Source organism: Octopus sinensis, linkage group LG3 (assembly GCF_006345805.1).
Source record: "Octopus sinensis linkage group LG3, ASM634580v1, whole genome shotgun sequence".
In the NCBI taxonomy this organism is placed as follows: domain Eukaryota; kingdom Metazoa; phylum Mollusca; class Cephalopoda; order Octopoda; family Octopodidae; genus Octopus; species Octopus sinensis.
The window spans coordinates 58,039,326-58,059,323 of record NC_042999.1 but is presented as its reverse complement, the minus strand read 5'-3'; the positions used below and the strand labels follow the sequence as shown (position 1 = coordinate 58,059,323).

General features: G+C 33.9%; 1 protein-coding gene across 1 annotated transcript in view; it reads right to left on the bottom strand.

Moving 5' to 3' along the window:
* Positions 1 to 7,949: 7,949 nt before the first annotated feature.
* Positions 7,950 to 19,998, bottom strand: part of LOC115209081 (helicase ARIP4) — a 90,060-nt gene continuing 78,011 nt past the window's right edge. The window contains exons 18-21 of the mRNA XM_029777187.2: positions 16,817 to 17,007; positions 13,336 to 13,523; positions 11,922 to 12,215; positions 7,950 to 9,817 (exon numbers count right to left, since the gene is read on the bottom strand). Of these exons, the coding sequence (XP_029633047.1) occupies positions 8,613 to 9,817; positions 11,922 to 12,215; positions 13,336 to 13,523; positions 16,817 to 17,007 (1,878 nt within the window). The 3' untranslated portion in view covers positions 7,950 to 8,612. The remainder of the gene's footprint in view (positions 9,818 to 11,921; positions 12,216 to 13,335; positions 13,524 to 16,816; positions 17,008 to 19,998) is intronic.

Here is a 19,998-nt window from a genome sequence, read left to right as displayed (position 1 = left end):
CTACATACCATACAGCTAGCTGTTGGTGGATATAAGAGATTGACTAAAGTAAAGGAAACAAGCATTACTTTACCAATATATATCCTGTTTATTCACTTTTACAACCTTCTCTAAGAAATGTACCCTTTTTTCCTAGCACAACCTTATTCCCCTAAAGCAACCTCTGAATTCATTTACTGTTCCAATTTATTTATTCTTGCTGCTTTTATCTATATTCAGCATGTTACTCTTATTCACTTTCACACTCTCATCAGCAGAGTGTTTTCATGGTGAGAAGTTTTATACATAAATTCATTGAGAATTTATTAACTGAAACTGGTTTTCTTTATAATTCTGATTTTCAATTTCATATCTTAACCTAGACATAATTTATTTTTTTTAATCTACTAATAAATACTCAGAAATAAAAATTATACCAGGTCAAAATAGCCTTCAGTTTGTTTATTTTTTAGTAATACTAATAGGCAGACTAGAAGGTTTAGCATAATGCACACTGTGACAGAAACCACAACATACAAAACTTGTGCTGCTCTGCAACTTGCATTGATATTTCAATAATTAAGCATCTTTCAGCTTTAAGGGATAATAATAATAATAATAATTCAAAGAAGCATGTAACCTTATTGATCAAACAGAAATTGAAACCTGTTAGAAGCTGGTGACTTGCTGGCAAAAGTTTGCGAAAAGCAGGATGTTAAAGCTAAGAAAGTACTCATTGTATTGGGTTGGCAATTAAGTTCCTGCTGTTTTTTTTTAAATTATGAAATTTATTGCCTTTTTAAATTTTGGATCTCTATTTTTTTCGAGAATTCTATTTTTGAGTCATTTTGGAATCTATTTTGTTTTTTTTTCCTAGTTAGTTTTAGTTAATTTTTGTTTATTTTCAGATCATTAAAACAGAATGTCGAGTTAAGAAAAACGAGCATTCTCGACATCTTTTTGCTTTTAATCAAAGGTTCTAAGGCCACAAAAGCTGCTCGCGACAGTTGGGCTATGTATGGAGAGGGTGCCATAGTTGAAAGAACCACTTGCGATTGGTATGCCAAGTTCAAAAATGGAAATTTTGACCTCAAAGACGCACCTTGTTCTGGCTGTCCAGTTGAGTTCGAATGAAGAGCAATTAAACCAAATTATGCACGAAAATTCTTGTCAAACAACAAGGGAACTGGCAGGGAAAATGGAATGCTCCCACACTGCTTTAGAGAAGCATCTTCAATCGATGGGAAAGGTTCAGAAGTATGGAGCATGGGTTCCGCTTGCTTTAAGTGACAACAAAAATCAACAAGCCACAATCTCCACTGGTTTGCTTGCTCATCACCGCTCAACTCATGGACACAAGCAACGATTTCTTTACCGAATCGTTACTGGCGACGAAAAATGGTGCCTGTACATCAATATGAAGCAGTGCAAGGAATGGCTTAGCCCTGGAGAACAAGCGACACCACACATGAAACAAGATCTTCATCCGTGCAAAACGATGTTGTGCGTATGGTGGGACTAGGAAGGGATTATCCATTACGAATTGCTTGAACGGAACCAAACGGTCAATGTGGAACTCTATGTTCAACAGATGGGCTGACTCAACATGGCTATTCAAGAGAAGAGACCTAATCAGCAGCATGGAGTTCTGCTGCTGCACGACAACACCCGCACTCATATTGCCAATATGACCAAAGAAGCCATTCAAACGCAAGGCTGGGAAATGCTGCCACACACGCCGTACTCTCCTGATTTGGCACCAACGGATTTCCACCTCTTTCAAAGAATGGAGTTTCATTCAATACTGATGCAGAATTGAGAGCTTGGTTGGATCAATTTTTCGAGTCGAAATCAGGTGATTTCTACCAGCGATATATTGAAAATCTTGTTGAACATTGGGAAGAAGTTATAAACGGTGAATACATTATTGATTGATTAATTATTTTTTATTAAACCGTTTAAAAAATTTAAACTTAAAAAAGTTGCCAACCTAATATTTTCTCTAAACCTTTTGTTACCATATTTATTTTGAGATGCTCTGTGTTTCTTTCAATTACTTAAATATAACAAAGAATTTGGTAAAATAACTTCATCATTAAGCTAGTGTTAGGAACATAAATTGTAACTAAGGTTTGGTAGAAGATAGAGCCAGTTTCAGCTGGGTTGGTAACAAAAGGGTTAAAATGAGATGTGAATTTCTAAATCATAATCTGTTGGTGTAAGATTACAAAAGCTGTAAAAGATACAAATCTTGTAAGTAGACTGAGTTAAGAGAAACTGAAAGAAGCCAGCCATGTGTTTGTGTATGTCCCCCACTACTGCTTGACAACTGATGTTGGTTTGTTTATGTCCCATAACAGCAGTTTGGCAAAAGAGCCTGATAGAATAAGTACCAGGCTTTAAAAAAAAAGTATTGGGGTTGATTTGTCCCACAAAACCCTTTTAGATAGTACTTGAAGTACAACAGTAAGGAGGTCATTCTTTCTAGTATAAGGCAATATACAGAGGAAAACTATTGTACAAATGTGAATCAAAACTGGAGATATGAAATGGCAGATTTTTCACTCAAATCCTTAACATATCCTCTTGAAAAAATTACATAAAATAATTACCAATAAAATCATTTGTTTATGATCTACCAAATTTCTAATTTTAAAAGAATTGAGCTAAAAATGTTAACAAACTTAATGTTAATGTATATTTCCAAATTATTTTTTCATAAAGTTTTACATTTAAAAATGTAATCCAAATATTTGAATGATGATTGGCATACAATAAACAATATAAATGAAAGTCTAACGCTTCAAATTAATAAGCCATTTCCTTCACGGAAAAAAAAGTCAACTTAACCCCACCAACCTGGAAAAAAAAAAAAAAGGATAACATTTGCAGTTTTATGAAATTTTCCCCAAATCTAGACTGCTCACTTATAATTTAAAATCTGAATTGTTTTCGTTTATATATTATCATCATTATTTTAAATAAATAATTTTTCAATGAATTGTTATGCTGAAAGAAATAATTTAGTTCACTTATACAAAAAATTGAAAGCTGTTTTCAATAAAATTATTTTAGTAGAAAGTAAAGTTTTTGCAGTAATTGTAATGCAGACATTGGAGCAATGGATGTCAGAAAAAAAAATTATTGAAGAAGGGGGGGGGGGGAGAATAAATAATAATATTCACTTATATTTCAAAACAAAATATTGTAATAGGAAGGATATTTTTCATCAGAAAATATTACATTTTGATGGGATGGAAAAAAAAAAGGAAAATAATATGCAAAAGAAAATGGTAATATGTGTGTATTTTGGTTTTATCATAGTAAATAACATAGATCTTCAAAATATAAAAGGGAAATGTGGTATCAATAGATTAAACTAAAAAGTTCACAAAGAAACCATTTTACAATATTTTTATTTTCAAGTTGCTATATATCTAATTTTAATGTAGATATGATAATTTAGTGAATTCAATGAATGTTTCTTGTTTCAAATTCATCAAGAAAAAAAATAAATAACATTGCCAGTTTTAATGTTAAGCCATTTATGTATGTATCACTGCTACATTAAACAGATTGGTGTTCTATTATACAATGTTGAATGATAAGTTAGTAGACATGATTTTATTCTACTAATAATAATAAGTCTAGTGGTGCTGATGATGGAAAAAAAAAAAAAATTACATATGAAAATATCAAGTTTAGAAAAGCTTATCACCAACAGTCACTTAAAGTAGAGATTTTATCTCCAGTAATGGAATACTTCAAAAGAGAGGTAGAACAGTCTGTGTCAGTCATGGATAGTTTGTATGAAATATATTTAACCACAAATAATATTGATAATAATGATAATAGTAATAATAATAATAGACAATACTGATCCATGATGTCATACATCTTTCAATGTTAACTGAAAGAAAGAGAATATGTTTATTTTTATTCCTAACTGTTTTAACTGATAAGTCAGGTCATATTAATATCATGCTGATTAGATATATTTACAAAAGTTTTTTTTTTTTTTTTTCAATCAAATATCTAGTAAAATATACACATAACATTTATATACAACAGTTAACTTTTCAGGTTTGATCAAACTTGCCATAAGTTGTCTTTTGAAACTATGTCAACAAAAATGCAGTTTAAAAATCTATTGATACTCAGCATTGGTTAATTGTTTCTCTCAATTGTAAGGTGCATGAAAATCCAAGAAAACAACACATGACAATTGAAATGCTTACACAATTATATTAAGTTAAATAACATTTCTAAACACACAATCTTTAATGGAAAGACAAAGCAAGAGTTTTCAAAATTAAGACATTACTAGTGGCAATACAACCATGAAAATAATCTGTAGCTCATTAAAAGCCATCTTGAATTAAAGTTTCTCCAAACATTTCACTACTGAAAACTACTGTTAAGTTTATACATAAATTTCAGCAACAACAATCATCCCACAAAAGTGGCTAATTAGTTTGTAAATGCCAATATTTTTCTCAGTAGTAGTAAGAAAATTGTACTATTATACAAGAACAGTTTACAGTCCCACCTCTCTTTTCCTAACATATTTTTGCATAAATGGAAACGATGAAAGAATGTAGTAATTAGGTTTCTCAACAAAGAGATATATTTAAATGAAATTATTTGAATAATCACATGATATATTATCAGAATGAAATGTTCCTTGGGATATAAGATTGCTACAAATCAATCTAACAAAAGCAAGCTAACAGAAACCATAAGAATGGATGAAATATATGAACATCAAGTGTTAATTAATTGATAACAAATGCACTTGAAGTTAAAATGTAAACATTAGTAATAAAGTAAAAATGTCATTTTTTTACTTCATAAAAAAGCCTTAAAGTATTTTCAAATGCATTGAAAAACAATATTTCTTATTAGATTTTGAAATCTGAATAGTTGTAAGAGCTTAATAAATAAATATATAAATAGAACAAAACTGGTTTATTCATTTTTCTAAAATTAATTCTAGCAATTTTAAAGAATTAAATCACGGATTGAATATATAAATTTTATACAAGATCAATAAGACAACAAAATATATTTGTAAACTTTCTGTTAGCCTGATGATGATGATGTATTCATAAGCATGTGGTTGTATTTAAACAAAAATTTCAATATCAAAATTCTCTCATAAATAAGAGTTTCAAATAAATAATCTCTCTAGTAGTTGATGTGTCTAATTTCTTTGTTAAACATAACAAAATTGAAAATCAGTTTTAAATATTTTTTTTTTACATTTCAAATAACATTTAAAAATGATAGTGTTGATGATAAAAAAGATGAAGATAAAATATATAAAGTGTACAAGTGTTGCTATGTCAAGAACCAAGTGTAAAGATAAGGTAAAAAAAAAAAAGATTATTTCAATTTTAGAAAATAATGAGTCAATAAAAAAATAGCTAAAGGAAAAAAAAAACTTATTTTTAATTTCCTTTTAAAATACAAAGACATAAACTTATACGGTTAGTTTGCACTATGTCAAAGCTAGGGACCCTATTTTGCACTGCATCTTTTTCCATAAATGTTTCTCACAGTAATAACTAGTAGATTAGTAGAAGATAACTGAAAATATTTTGCCAAATAAAAACAGATGAAGACTGAGTCTTTTTGTCTATCAAACTAGATTTTTTTTTAAATATATGCATTCTTCTGTAGAATAAATGATGTTTAAAGAAGTCCTAGCAATGATATACATAAGCACAAACATTTTGGATTATTAGAATTTGTATTCTTCAAAATGCACTGAGGAGAAATTACAAATCAAGAATTTCTGATTTTTTTTTTTTAACACTTCTAAAACAATTTATAAAAGGTCAAAGAAAAGACTGATATGTTAATTATTATTAAAAACAAAAGTTTATAGGCCTCAAAATAAATATTGGGAGAAGGAGGTCAGAACTGATGCTTCCAATAATAAATTCAATGACACCATTCAGAGTGAAGTTATTTCAGACTCTATAGCATTTAGTTTGAGAAAGTGATATATCATACTGATGACAACACTAATACTCTTTTACTTGTTTCAGTGATTTCACTGTGGCCATGCTGGAGCACCGCCTTTAGTTGAGCAAATCAACCCCAGGGCTTATTCTTTGTAAGCCTAGTACTTATACTATCGGTCTCTTTTGCTGAAGCGCTAAGTTACGGGGACGTAAACACACCAGCATCGGTTGTCAAGCAATGTTGGGAGGGACAAACATATACACACACACACACACACATACATACATACATATATATATATATATATATATATATATATATATACAACAGGCTTCTTTGAGTTTCCGTTTACTAAATCCACTCACAAGGCTTTGGTCAGCCCGAGGCTACAGTAGAAGACACTTGCCCAAGGTGCCACGCAGTGGGACTTAACCCGGAACTATGTGATTGGTAAGCAAGCTACATACCACACAGCCACTCCTGCGCCTATAATGTTTAAGAATGGCTACTTAGTCACTGAGTTTTCTATTTTTTAATACTGCAAGGGGATCATTATTTCCAGAGACATAAGAAAACCAACACAGACTTCCCAGATAATGATTGGCATCATAAACATCACCTGGCCACTCTAAGATAGAAATCTCAAAAAAATATTTTTTGAGTAATTAGTAACAATAAATTTACGAGAAAAAATTAATTTATGAGAGCTGCAGTTAGAAACAAAAAAGCTTTGTGTACAAATTAATTTTTAGAAACAAAAACAATATTCATATCATTTAGCCTCTAATATTACTGCTAAAACCACTATTTCGTAATAGAGAGAAATGGAATTCTTAATGCCTGCTTACTCCCCAATATGGGAAAACTAGATTATCTTTCACCTGCAATAAATGAGATGAAATCTAAATTACTGATAGAAGGCAATAAGATAAAATAGAGATTGCATCACTCTACAGATCTTTTCATTTTGAAAAGACTTGTTTATGAAATAGTCAAACAATTTTTACATACATATTCCAAACATAGCAAAAGACAAGACAAAATTTTACATTAGTAAACACTAAGTTTGATGACAGAACCTTTAATTATGCTTTTAATTCTCAATGCTTTAGTTGTGTGTGTATAACACACACATGAAAGACAGAGTAAAAGCTCAGAGTTAGTCACATAAACAACTAAATTTACCAATGTAATGGTACAAAGTAAAAAAAAAACATACTATAAAATCAACTTTTTTGGCTCCTGCAATGATATATAGAGAAGCGTTTGAAATCCAACGTTAAAACATATATTAAAATAATTATATAACTTTTGAGGGTCAATTACCATTAGAAATACATTTATTTTCTAAAGACATAAGTCCAAAGAGTTTATGCTGCGAACTGTGATACAAAAGAAAAGTGCAGCCTTTAATTTCATACTGATTCCATTTAAGCAATAACTTTCCATAAAATAGCGAACACGAAATATAGTTCCAGATTTTAAAATCAATGAGGAAAATGTTGATATACATTGGAATGTTTTCTTTCATAATTTATTGTTTGATAACCTGCTTAGAAGAAACAGAAACCAGACATTCTGTGATGCTTGTCCCCTAACCTAAAATAAACTGAAGAAGAAAACTAATGTAAAACTAAATATAAGTATCAGTAATTTAGTTGCTTGGTAGCAATAAATAAAACTAGGCCAAACACCAAAACAATAACATCAGAATTAAAATAATACACACACGAGAAATCAAAGGTTTAAACTTTCTGAGGAACTATAAAGTGCTTATAACATGTGGAATCATTGACCAAAAGCTTGAAATAACTGATATGAGGTTTTTTAGTGAATGAGATCTTATACAAATGAATAAAACTAGAAAGGAATGAGATCTATTTCTTTACTCAATATCATTTTGAAAAATATAAATAATAATAATAATGCTTGTGTTGATTTTGGAAGACTTCTTAGAAGATTTCCAAAATTAGTTTACCTATATTTCAAACATCTTTTTCTGTATCTACAAAGACATTAGTTTTGGCTACATATTCAAATATTAATTTTTATTCAAAACAAGTGAACAAGACCTATGGAAAAAACCTACCAAAATATGAAACTTTTCCAATCATTAGGGTGACAGTTGAGGCCTTTTCAAATTACAAAACCAAATTAAAACATTTTTCTTAACTTGACACTTTATTTTCTAAACCTAAAATAATATGCTTATTCTATCTTGCATAGTATATTGGCATTTCTCTGAACCTAGAAGACATAGCAGAAATTGTGCACATTATAAAAACTAACCTGTTGCTTTAATGATCAAAACAATTAACAAATTGAAATAAAACTGAGATAACAGAATAAAAATGGATTATATATGACATGTTTCAATAAATATTTCAAAGTTAGTGAAACATATGATAGGTGCATCTAGAAAATTATGAAAACATGGAAAGAAATTGTCAGTACAAGTCTTTTCTAATCTTGACATAGCAAAATTCATTTCTGACAATTACAAATTGAAATTTATATCCTCTTTCTCCTTCTTGTTATATTATGACATAAAAGTTAAGAAAATAAGGATTTGGGTAGCAGAAAAGAATGTAAATAAAAACGGAAAACACTATCATTTGTGAAAGCTGCTTGAAAAAACACAGAATTGTTTAAGACTTTCAAGATTAAAGTAAAGATGAAAGAGTTTGTGAGTGTGAGAGACTGGGCTCAGAAGTGTTGGTCCTTGGATTCAGGTTATCAGGGTTATTATTATTGTTATTACTATTATTATTATTATTGATTGGTGCTTGATTCATAATTGAAGGAGAGAAAGTGGGAAGTGGATTATAGCCAGAATTTTCAATTGGAGATTGTCCTGACTTTTTATTTGTCAACATGTGCGGAGATAGCATGTTGCCAAAACTGTAATTAGGTATGTTGTATAGGCTCTGTTGTTGAAGGTTAGGTAGAGAAGGACTGAAGTTGGAAGAAGACATATTCAGGTTAGAGGCAGAAGAGAGCCCAGAATTAGAAACAGGAATAGGTGAAATCTGAGGCTGTCGATGCCCTTGATGTTGGTGGTGATTTTCAGATTGTGGAATTGATGAAAATGTTGGCAGAAGTGAATGGGTTGAAAAGTCATTTGAGCCAATTTGCTGGGAGTCAACAGTACAACTGTTATTGCTAGCACTGTTTCCCATTTCTACAACTTGTGCCAGTTTGGGAGATGACCTAACATATGAATCAGAGTTATACGGTGACTGAGATGAAAGATTAATGTTTGATGTATTAGTGGTAGTCTGCAATGGTATATTATCAATCATGGCAGGTAAATCTAAAGCAGGTGAATGGATGAATGAAGATGAAGATTTATTTGTAATATCAGTATTACTGCAGTTGTCAGTGGAGCTACTGCTTAAATTCAAGGTGGTGGGAGCGTTAATGATTCCCTCGGATTCATTGTCCATTTTGCCTTCGTCATCACTAATAATGCAAATATCATTATCCTTTTGCAGAGACATTTGTTTTTGGAGTGATGTAGCTGGAAGAGACAATGAATGAGAACCCAATTGGTGTGTGGATGATGGGAAAGATTTGTTGCGATCAGAAGCTTGAGAGTCAACTGGAAAATGAGATAGCTGTTGACTTGATGGTGACTGAATCATATGCTGAGGTAGCATACTATTAAAATTACTATTCCCTACGTTGGAATTCCTACTGCTCAGAGCTTTAGGAAAGTATCCAGATTGAAACTGTGGTTTTAAAGATCGTAGATAATTTAAATAATCTGGGTAATTTGAAGAATTTGACGCTTCAGTATTGTTGCTATTTATTATTTGATTATTAGGTCTGCTTTCAAGAAAACTAAGAGAATTCTTTCCAGGAGCATCTGAAAAAAAAAAAAAGAGAAATTGGGTTTAATTAAAATAACAATAATGCAAATAATTTAAAACATTTTAAAATACAGTTAACATTAGAATTCCAATTTTCAATATGTAGTTGAATTTACTTCCGCATTTTAATTTCAAAATGCAAGTTTAATTTGAATGAAACACAGTCAATTTTACGGATGGTATAAAATTACTATCCTTTACGAAAAATATAACAACTATAAATTTTCCCTATCCTCTAGAGCTATGCCATATAAAGTAGGCCAAGCGAGGAGAGTTTGAGAAATCCAAGAACATTACTCCTGCCTCGCAAAGTAGCACGTAACAAAATCATGTAAATAATTTTCTAATTGGAATAAATTCAGCCCAAGACAAACTAAAACATTTCAACCAGTCAACTGGAAAGTATCTGTTTGGGATTGAGGCAATGATGAAAGACTGAGACCTCTGGAGATATGCTGTGACTGCAAAGACCCGACAAATAAAGTGAGTTCACGGCTGCATCCTACACCAGTTTTGCATAACCAGCCCCAGCCCATTCAAAAGTACCTTGGATCGTAGGGTGAGCTGCTGTGCTTGAGGAGACCTACTGAGTCAAGTACATCAACATCAAAATGAAAATCAAATGGAAATTGTAATTGTGTATGAAACAAACAACTCTTCTCTTTATAAACCTGTTTTTTGGTCATTTTCTGATGAACAACGCTGCAGTTTCCATCACAAGTCTCTGGTTGACCTAGGGCTATAGTAGAAAACATTTGCCCAAGGTATCATGTAGAGGGACTGAACATGGAACCATGTGGTTGGGAAGCAAATTTCTCAACCACACAATCATTCTTGTACCTAATATGTGTGTGTGTGTGTTTACATTTGTTGTTAAATCCAGTATTGTGTCCTATTATGTCTCAAAGTTCATCAAGCAGAGATCTATAAAATAAATGACAGATTGAAATACATACTGAGGTCAGTATGATCAATTAAATTTTTGCAGGTGATACACTATCATGGTGACAGTCAAAAGACTAAATCCAGTAAAATAATGTTTAAAGACTTAATGGCTTCAAATTTAAGGTAATTGATTACTAACTACAAGATAAGGAGTTCAAAATTTCATATTGAACTTCCATCCTATACGATAACACTGTATGTACCTCTCAGTCTACTTGACATCCAACAATTAAACAAGTGTAATTTGAAGTCGAATGGTTAAAAAGATGTTCAGATTTCTTTAAAAATTATTGTGCAAAATATTCTAAGTAAAAGTAATTTTTCACCACAACAAAACACATACATACACATGTCTCTGTGGTAACTTGAGCTACTTCAAATAGCAGCTAAATCTCTCTTAAAACACACCCTTTATCAAAAGAAAGACACAGATTTACAGTATTTCAGGAAGAAGAATAAAAAAGTATGCGATGGGTCTGCTACATCAGAGGTAGCTCTGGGCGAAACAAAACACAAACATACTTCACATTAAAAGATTATCTACTAAATAATACTAATAAAGTTGACAGTATATCTTCAAAGTTTCATTCCCTGGTACAACTCCAAACATTTTCTCATTATGCTCTATGCAAGACATAAAAATTGTTTAGGCAGAGTTGCCTCTATTAGCTAAAGACCACAAAATTGTGCAACCAGATGTCATTTGCAAGGTTATTTTTGCAGTAAAAAAGAGTTGTGCAAAAAAACATACTTTATTTGATAGCTGAAGAGATTACCAAATCTTTTGATTTGTCATACATCAAAATTGGCAACTCAGTATTCAAATCCATAAGGATACACACACACAAACTCTGTTTTATTATATAAGATTAAAAAATGAATATATTCTCTTCCAAGTCGACTACAAAGTTGTTCCATCTCTTCTTTTCTACAAACTTTATCTCAGCCCACCATATTTTATCAGTTAAACTGCTGGAATGATCAGTTATGGTTTTCAAGCCATTGTATTTTGTACATTGAAAAAGGCACATACGTCCAAGCAAACAGTCAAGCTAAAAACAACTGACCCATCAATGATGTTAGAATGTTCGGAAAAAAATTTTTTTTTAAAGAATTATACAAAATAAAAATAAAGCAATAAGTAAAATATATTACTGTTATTTGATCCTAAATTGCTTGAACTGACACCAATATTACTGAGGTTACCAGAACTTGTAGAGGTGGATGTTGCAGGTAAAGCTGGTGGTAAGAGAAGATCAGATAAACTTGTTGGAGGTGTTTGGCTGGTTGTGGTTGAAGTGGCTGGTGGTTTGGAGCGAACAGCAAAGATCTTGCCCTTATTTGTTCGAATGTATACCCCTCTTGGTGTTTTAATTACATGGATTTGCTGTCCAGCTGGGATAACATCTGGATATGATGAATTATTATTAGATCCAGGAAGCATAATATCTATAAAAGAAAAAAAAGGACAAAAACCAATGCCAGGAATGAAGAACAAGCTGATATGGGAAAGAATGAAAGTGATACTAAGTTTTGTATCTTTTATACAGGAACTTTGAATATGTAAACCAAGGCATAATAAAAACTTAAATGGTTTAAATATCTGCCATTCAAGCATGAGAAAAAACACAAAAAGAAATAAAAAAAAAACAGAAGGTAATTATTACACAAATAAAAAAAATCTTATATATAATAAATAAATATTTGAAAATAAGTCAAAAGTAAAAATGATATGAATTTCTTGAAGTGCCTATGACCAAATTGTGTTGCTTCTGTGTCATGTAAATCCAGAATGATTGAAGGCATTCCAGCCATGATTATTGAGTCCTCTTAGACATTTCATATCTAGGACTATATTATCCAATGTGTCCTTCCCTTCTCAGGGCAATGGAATGTTATCTGAGGGACAGCTGGCTACTATTTCTGGTAGATTGAGCAGCCATATTGCAACTCCATTGGTTTGTGGGGACAACTGTTGCTTTTGTTTGACAAAATATCCATAACAGCATAAGGTCATTTTGACATAAGGTCTAGAAACATTATCTGATTAGCTTTCATAAACATTTTTCTAAAAACTATATCCCACTTTTGTGGTCTCTATAGTTACCAAATCAATCGAATGTCTCAACTAAATTTGTCAACTCCTTTACTATCTCAATTACAGGAAGCACAATCAGGCCTAAATTGTAAGATATGAAGCATTTAATTTTAACAGCCAACTGATATAGCTATGCTATACTATTTTATGTATACTATTTTTGTGTCCATGCATATTTTTCATTAAAATAAATAGCTTAAAATTTAATTTCATGTCATAGCAAACTACTTCCAAATACTATTCTATGTGCTGAAATGAACAAGAATGTCACTGAAAAAGATTGTTAGAGAGTTCTCTATGTTCATAAACTACCACCTACAGAGATAGCATATACAAACAATGGCCATAAATTAAACTAAGACACTGATCCATCAACTGTAATTATTTCTTTCATCTGGCAAAAATAAAGATTAAAACCACATGAAAATGATTTGCTATCAGTTTTAGATTATCAACAGCCACAAAATATACCTGTTGTAGTGACAATTTGATGTACTGATACACCTGGTCTGACTACTTTCACTTGTTGTCCTGATACTGTAGAACGCAACATCTGATTGAGTGGGAAATTGACTTGAGGAAGTGACATTGGTACAGGAGTTGATATAATCGGTTTGACACTTGCAACTGGTCGTTCACCTGCTTGCATATTATTTGGCCTGAAATTAACAGCAATTATACCATTTTTTAAATTTTTATTATTTTTCATTTTTAACAGAATTTCTTTACAGTTTTAATTTATGATTTTTAACTATTGTTTTGAAACTATTGCATGGCAATGTGGTGACAAAATAACAAAGGAAATCAAACTCAAGTCTCTTGGTTAGAGTCCTAGTACATTACCTTTATGTTTAAACGTCTGAGATGTTCTGCTGTTAAACATTATAAACTACTGATTTCATCTTCACAAATGAAACATTATTTAAAGATTTTACACTATGTTTCAATTAGAATTATTATCTCCAATCATCACCAAATGTCATATTCCTGAATGTGTCAGAGGGTTTCTGGATAAGAGCATTAATGCACTTATTTAAGAAATAAAGGTTATTAGTGCAAATGTAGTGCAGAAATGAGATATATATGATGACAATCACAGATAAAAACTAATTAAGCAAGTTGTTGATGTAAATATTTAAAACATGTTTCTTTAAAGATGGGGTTAATAATCTGAAAAATTATAATACTATCTTCAAAATTACTGATGTTGCACCATTCAGTCTCACTGCAAAGTTTACAACATAAATAACATCTTTTACTCCGGTTTCAACACAAGTGGCTGTTTGCATGTGTTTTTATATCAGTTATCGAATTCTTAAAGTGGAAACATTGTAACAATTACTTAAAATCCAAAGAAACAGATAAAAAAAAGAATCATAAAGTAAATGTCCTAAAGTATTAACACAGGAATAGGAGTTCAACACCCATCTGATCCTTGCAATTTTTTTTTTCATTTCCTGTTTGTATAATAAATACATTGCCCCAATTATCTATTTAAAATTTTTTAATTTCATTTAATTATTTTGTAGCTTTTAAATTTAGAGTCAACAAAAGCAAGTAGAGTTCTGTTGTTGAATATTAGCTACATAATTAAAACATTTTATAGTTATGACAACTGTAAAAATTACATTTCATTGGATCTGTATTTTTAGATGGATAAAAAAGTTGAGGCATCTAAATTAAATATACACAATACGCAAACCATAAATACATGAATATATGTATGTAGGCGCAGGAGTGGCTGTGTGGTAAGTAGCTTGCTTACCAACCACATGGTTCCGGGTTCATTCCCACTGTGTGGCACCTTGGGCAAGTGTCTTCTACTATAGCTTCGGGCCAACCAAAGCCTTGTGAATGGATTTGGTAGATAGAAACTGAAACAAGTCCGTCATGTTTATATGTGTGTTCTTTCTGGTTTCCTCACAACCATTCCCTTTTTCTCTCTCTCTTTCTCCTCCTCCTCCCTCCCATCGTTGACCCGAGACGAGAGCTCTACTACTGTCTTTCTGACCTGGTTTCCTTGAAGTGTAAATGGCATTTTCTGTTGCTCCTTCGCCATTCTTAAAAATAGCGTTCATATACTTTATCTCGCTCGGCTTAACAGCCCTTTTTGTCTTGTTTTTCTCCTTGTCCTGTCTTTTACTGTTTATATTTTGTACTGTCGTTACTGTCCTGTTCTTGTTACCATTTTTACCCCTCCGCAAAAAGATCTCAAATTTTATTTAATTTGCTTTTCGTGGGAAGGAAAGTTTCTATCGAAGATGCGTATCGCCTTCACCTTCGAAACGCAGAGTAGATGAACCCATGGCGATTGAAGAAGGAGAATTTCCCTTGTGTTATTTGTCCTGTACTCTATTTTTTCGTTGTTTAAGAAAAATGTCCAGTTCCTTGGTTTTGTGTGTTTATGTTTTCGTTTCTCATTATGTTCGACGTTTTTTGGTGTCCTGTACCCATATATGTATGGATATATACATGTAGAGATAGGTAGGTACGTACATATATGTATGTATATATGCATATGTTTTATTTATTAATTTTGTATATATATACATAGGGGTTGGACAAAATAATGGAAGCACCTAGCATCATAATTTTGAAATATCTATAAAACCTTCAAAAGCTTGTTTATTTTTATGGTTTTTGATTTATTGTTAGCGTTGCTTAATATGTTTTGCTAAAATTGCTGTTTCTTTCCAGATATCATCAGAAAAAGGTAATTAAAATTCATTAAAATGACAGATCTATCAGACTTTCAAAGAGGTCAAATTGTTGGTGCTCGTAAGGCAGGCACTAGCGTAACGAAAACAGCTGAATTGTTTGGTGTCTCAAGAGCTACTGTCTCGAAAGTAATGACAGCCTTTGAGAAAGAGGGAAAAACCTCCTTGTAGAAACAAAATTCCTGAAGAAAACCAAAACTTTCAGGTAGGGACTGTCAGACTCTTACGCGAATTGTTAGAAAGGATCACAAATGTACAGCTCCCAAAATTACTACAGAGCGTAATGACCACCTCGAGAACCCAGTTTCCGCAAAAACTGTTCGCCAGGAGCTGCACAAAGTCGGATTTCACGGAAGGGCTGCAATCAGAAAACCACTACTTTCAAAAACAAACATTGCAAAGCGTTTAGAGTGGAGTAAAAACCAACAGAATTGCTCCCTAGAGCAGCGGAAGAATGTTATTTTCTTGGACGAGTCATCCTTTACCATATTTCCGACTACCGGCCAAGTATACGTGAGGAGACAGTCAAAAGAAGCATTTGATCCAGACTGCTTTCTTTCAACTGTTAAATATGGAGGAGGATCTGTGTTGATGGGGGGGGGGGGGCTATATCTTAGAAATCTGCCGGCCCAATGGTTTCCTTACATGGCAGAACTTATAGTCATGACTATTTAAGCATTTTATCTGATCAAATTCATCCTATGCTTGCGGAGCTGTTTCTGGAGGGAAACTCAATCTTTTAGAATGATAATGCACCAATTCACACAGCTAAAGTTGTTACTGAACAGCACAAGGACCATTCTAGTGAAGCTGAACATCTTATCTGGCCACCACAGTCCCCTGACCTCAATATTATTGAACATTTATGGTGCATTTTAGAAAAACAAGTAAGGAGTCAATATCCTCCACCATCACTACAAGAACTAGAGGCTGTTTTAGCTGAAAAATGGACAAAAATTCCTTTGGAAACAATTCAAACTTTGTATGAGTCCATACCTCATAGAATTGAAGCTGTAACTACTGCCAAAGGCGGTCCTACCCAATATTAAAATATATTTGTTTGAAATTTTAAGGTGTTTATGTCCCCTTAACATTTTGGCACAAGAGACTGATAGAATAGGTACTAGGCTTACAAAGAATAAGTCCTGGGGTCAATTTGTTTAACTAAAGGCAGCGCTCCAGCATGGCCAAATGAGTGAGACAAAAGAATATATACACAAAAAAGCAGTACTTACCATGGCCCAGGACCTTGATAATATTGTGTCGACTGCCCTGGCTTAGGATAATACATGGTATAAGATTGTCGACTGTAATTCAAATTCATTTTCTTCTCCATAACATAACCCTGTTTGGCAAGTTGCTTTTCTTTCTTGGTTAATCGTAGACTTTTTTGGTCTAACAGCAAAGATTCATGAGTAAATGGTTCCTATAATAAAAATAAAATAATGCTTTGAAGAATATTTGAGGGTATTAGTATAAATTGATACATATTTCATCTTGAAAATAATATTCATCTTTAATGTCTGCACCATAAGAATTCAGAAAATGACAATGATAGTGAACCTTCAAGAGACATGAAATAAATTATCCTGAATCGTGGAACTCAAAGCCGATAAAGCTATAAATAACAGCATGTAAAATACTGGGTTAAAAATCCCTTGGATGGACTATGCAACTGAGATGTGGTCCTCTGATCCATCAAGTGGGCAGTAACTCTGAATAAGAACAAATTTAGACCATAATGTCACATCCAACCCATGCCAGCATAAAAGGCAGAATGCAACTGCTGCTGCTGCTGGTGGTGGAAATGATGATGATGATGATGATGATATTGTAAACAATAATTTTGAGTTAAGAATTAAACAATGTCGTTTTTTATATAATTTACTTTATCTAAAATAGCTGACACTCATTTTAAGATAATGATATTTCATGCTCATCACACTCAGGAAAAGAAATAAGAATGATGGACTAATGTCCAAAATACTGACTACAAGGCCAGCAGTTTCAAGGCCAGGAGCAAATAAATTAGATTGACTTCAATGTTCAACAGGAACTTATTTTATTGACCCATAGAAAATGAAAGGCAAAGTCAACCTCGGTGGAATTTGAAGTCAGAACATGAAGATGGATGAAATGCTGCTAAACATTATGCCCAGTATGCTAACAATTCTGCCAGCTGGTTGCCTTACTAATGTCCAAAATATTAAACCATTTTCTCTTTCCATAACGGCATTAAGCTTATAGCCTATTTGTTAAAACTTGCTTACCTTGTGCTGTTGCGCACACACAAACACAATCATCACCACCCAAGTCTAACCCATCATCATCATCATCGTTTAGCGTCCGTTTTCCATGCTAGCATGGGTTGGATGGTTCTACTGGGGTCTGTGAAGCCAGAAGGCTTCATCAGGCCCAGTCAAATCTGGCAGTGTTTCTACGGCTGGATGCCCTTCCTAACGCCAACCACTCCGTGAGTGTAGTGGGTGCTTTTTACGTGCCACCCGCACTGGTGCCAGACAGAGCTGGCTAACGGCCACGAACGGATGGTGCTTTTTATGTGCCACCGGCACGAGGGCTAGGCGAGGCTGGCAACGGATACGAAACGGGGCGGTGCTGGCAACGGTCGCGAAACGGAAAGTTCTCTTACATGGCACCGGCACTGGTAACACATCTGCAATTTCCATTGATCGATTTCGATTCTGATCGTCACTTGCCTCAATGGGTCTTCACAAGCAGAGTTTTGACATGCCACCGGCACTGGTAGCACATCCGCAATTTCCATTGATCGATTTCGATTCTGATCCTCACTTGCCTCAACACGTCTTCACAAGTAGAGTTTTGTGTCCCAAGAAGGGAAGGTATGCATACGTAGGCTGGCTCCATCCCATGTAGAAGGCCACGGGTTATGGACTCACTTGTCCTGCCGGGATTTCTCGCGCACAGCACACTTCCAGAGGTCTCGGTCTCTAGTCATTTCCTCAGTGAGACCTAAAGTTCGAAGGTCGTGCTTCACCACCTCGTCCCAGGTTTTCCTGGGTCTGCCTCTTCCACAGGTTCCCTCAACCGCTAGGGTGTGGCACTTTTTCACACAACTATCTTCATCCATTCTCACCACATGACCATACCAGCGCAAACGTCTCTCTTGCACACCACAACTGATGCTTCTTAGGTCCAACTTTTCTCTCAAGGTACTTACACTCTGCCGAGTGTGAGTACCGGCATTACACATCCATCGGAGCATACTGGCTTCATTTCTAGCGAGCTTACGCATATCCTCAGCAGTCACGGCCCATGTTTCACTGCCATATAGCATGGCTGTTCGTACACACGCATCATACATTCTGCCTTTCACTCTGTGCGAGAGGCCTTTTGTCACCAGTAGAGGTAAGAGCTCTCTGAACTTTGCCCAAGCTATTCTTACTCTAGCAGTTACACTTTCAGCACACCCGCCCCCGCTGCTGACTTGGTCACCTAGGTAACGGAAACTATCAACTATTTCTAGTTTTTCTCCCTGGAAAGTGACGGAAGTTGGTCTCAGAGCATTTTCAGTGTTTATTGTTCCTGAGCATCTGCCACATACAAAAACCATCTTCCTAGTTAGCCTTCCTTTGACATTGCTGCATCTCTTATGTGTCCATAGCTTACACTTGGTGCATCTTATAGAGTTTCTACCTACACCTTTTCTACAGATCGAGCAGGGCCATCTACCTGAAGGTGTTTGTGATTTGTCTACCTTCCTACTGATTACGACTTTGGTTTTAGCTAGATTGACTCTGAGGCCCTTCGATTCTAATCCTTGTTTCCACACCTGAAACTTCTCCTCCAGTTCTGATAGCGACTCAGCAATTAGAGCAAGGTCATCAGCATAGAGGAGCTCCCAAGGGCATCCTGTCTTGAATTCCTCCGTTATTGCCTGGAGGACTATGATAAATAGGAGGGGGCTGAGTACTGAGCCTTGGTGGACTCCTACCTCTACCCGGAATTCTTCACTGTACACATTTCCAACCCTCACCCTACTAGCGGCGTCCCTGTACATGGCCCGCACAGCTCTCACTAACCATTCATCTATCCCTAGTTTCCTCATTGCCCACCAGATAAGGGATCGGGGGACCCTGTCGAAGGCTTTCTCCATGTCAACAAAAGCCAGGTACAGGGGCTTATCTTTGGCTAGGTATTTCTCCTGCAGCTGCCTTACCAGGAATATAGCATCAGTAGTACTTTTCCCTGGCACAAACCCAAACTGCATCTCATCTAAACTAACTCTCTCTCTAATTAGTTGGGCTATGACCCTCTCCGTAACCTTCATCACCTGGTCCAACAGCTTGATACCTCTGTAGTTATTTGTATCTAGGGCATCACCTTTACCTTTGTAGCAGTTGACTATTATACTGCTACACCAGTCATTGGGTATGAC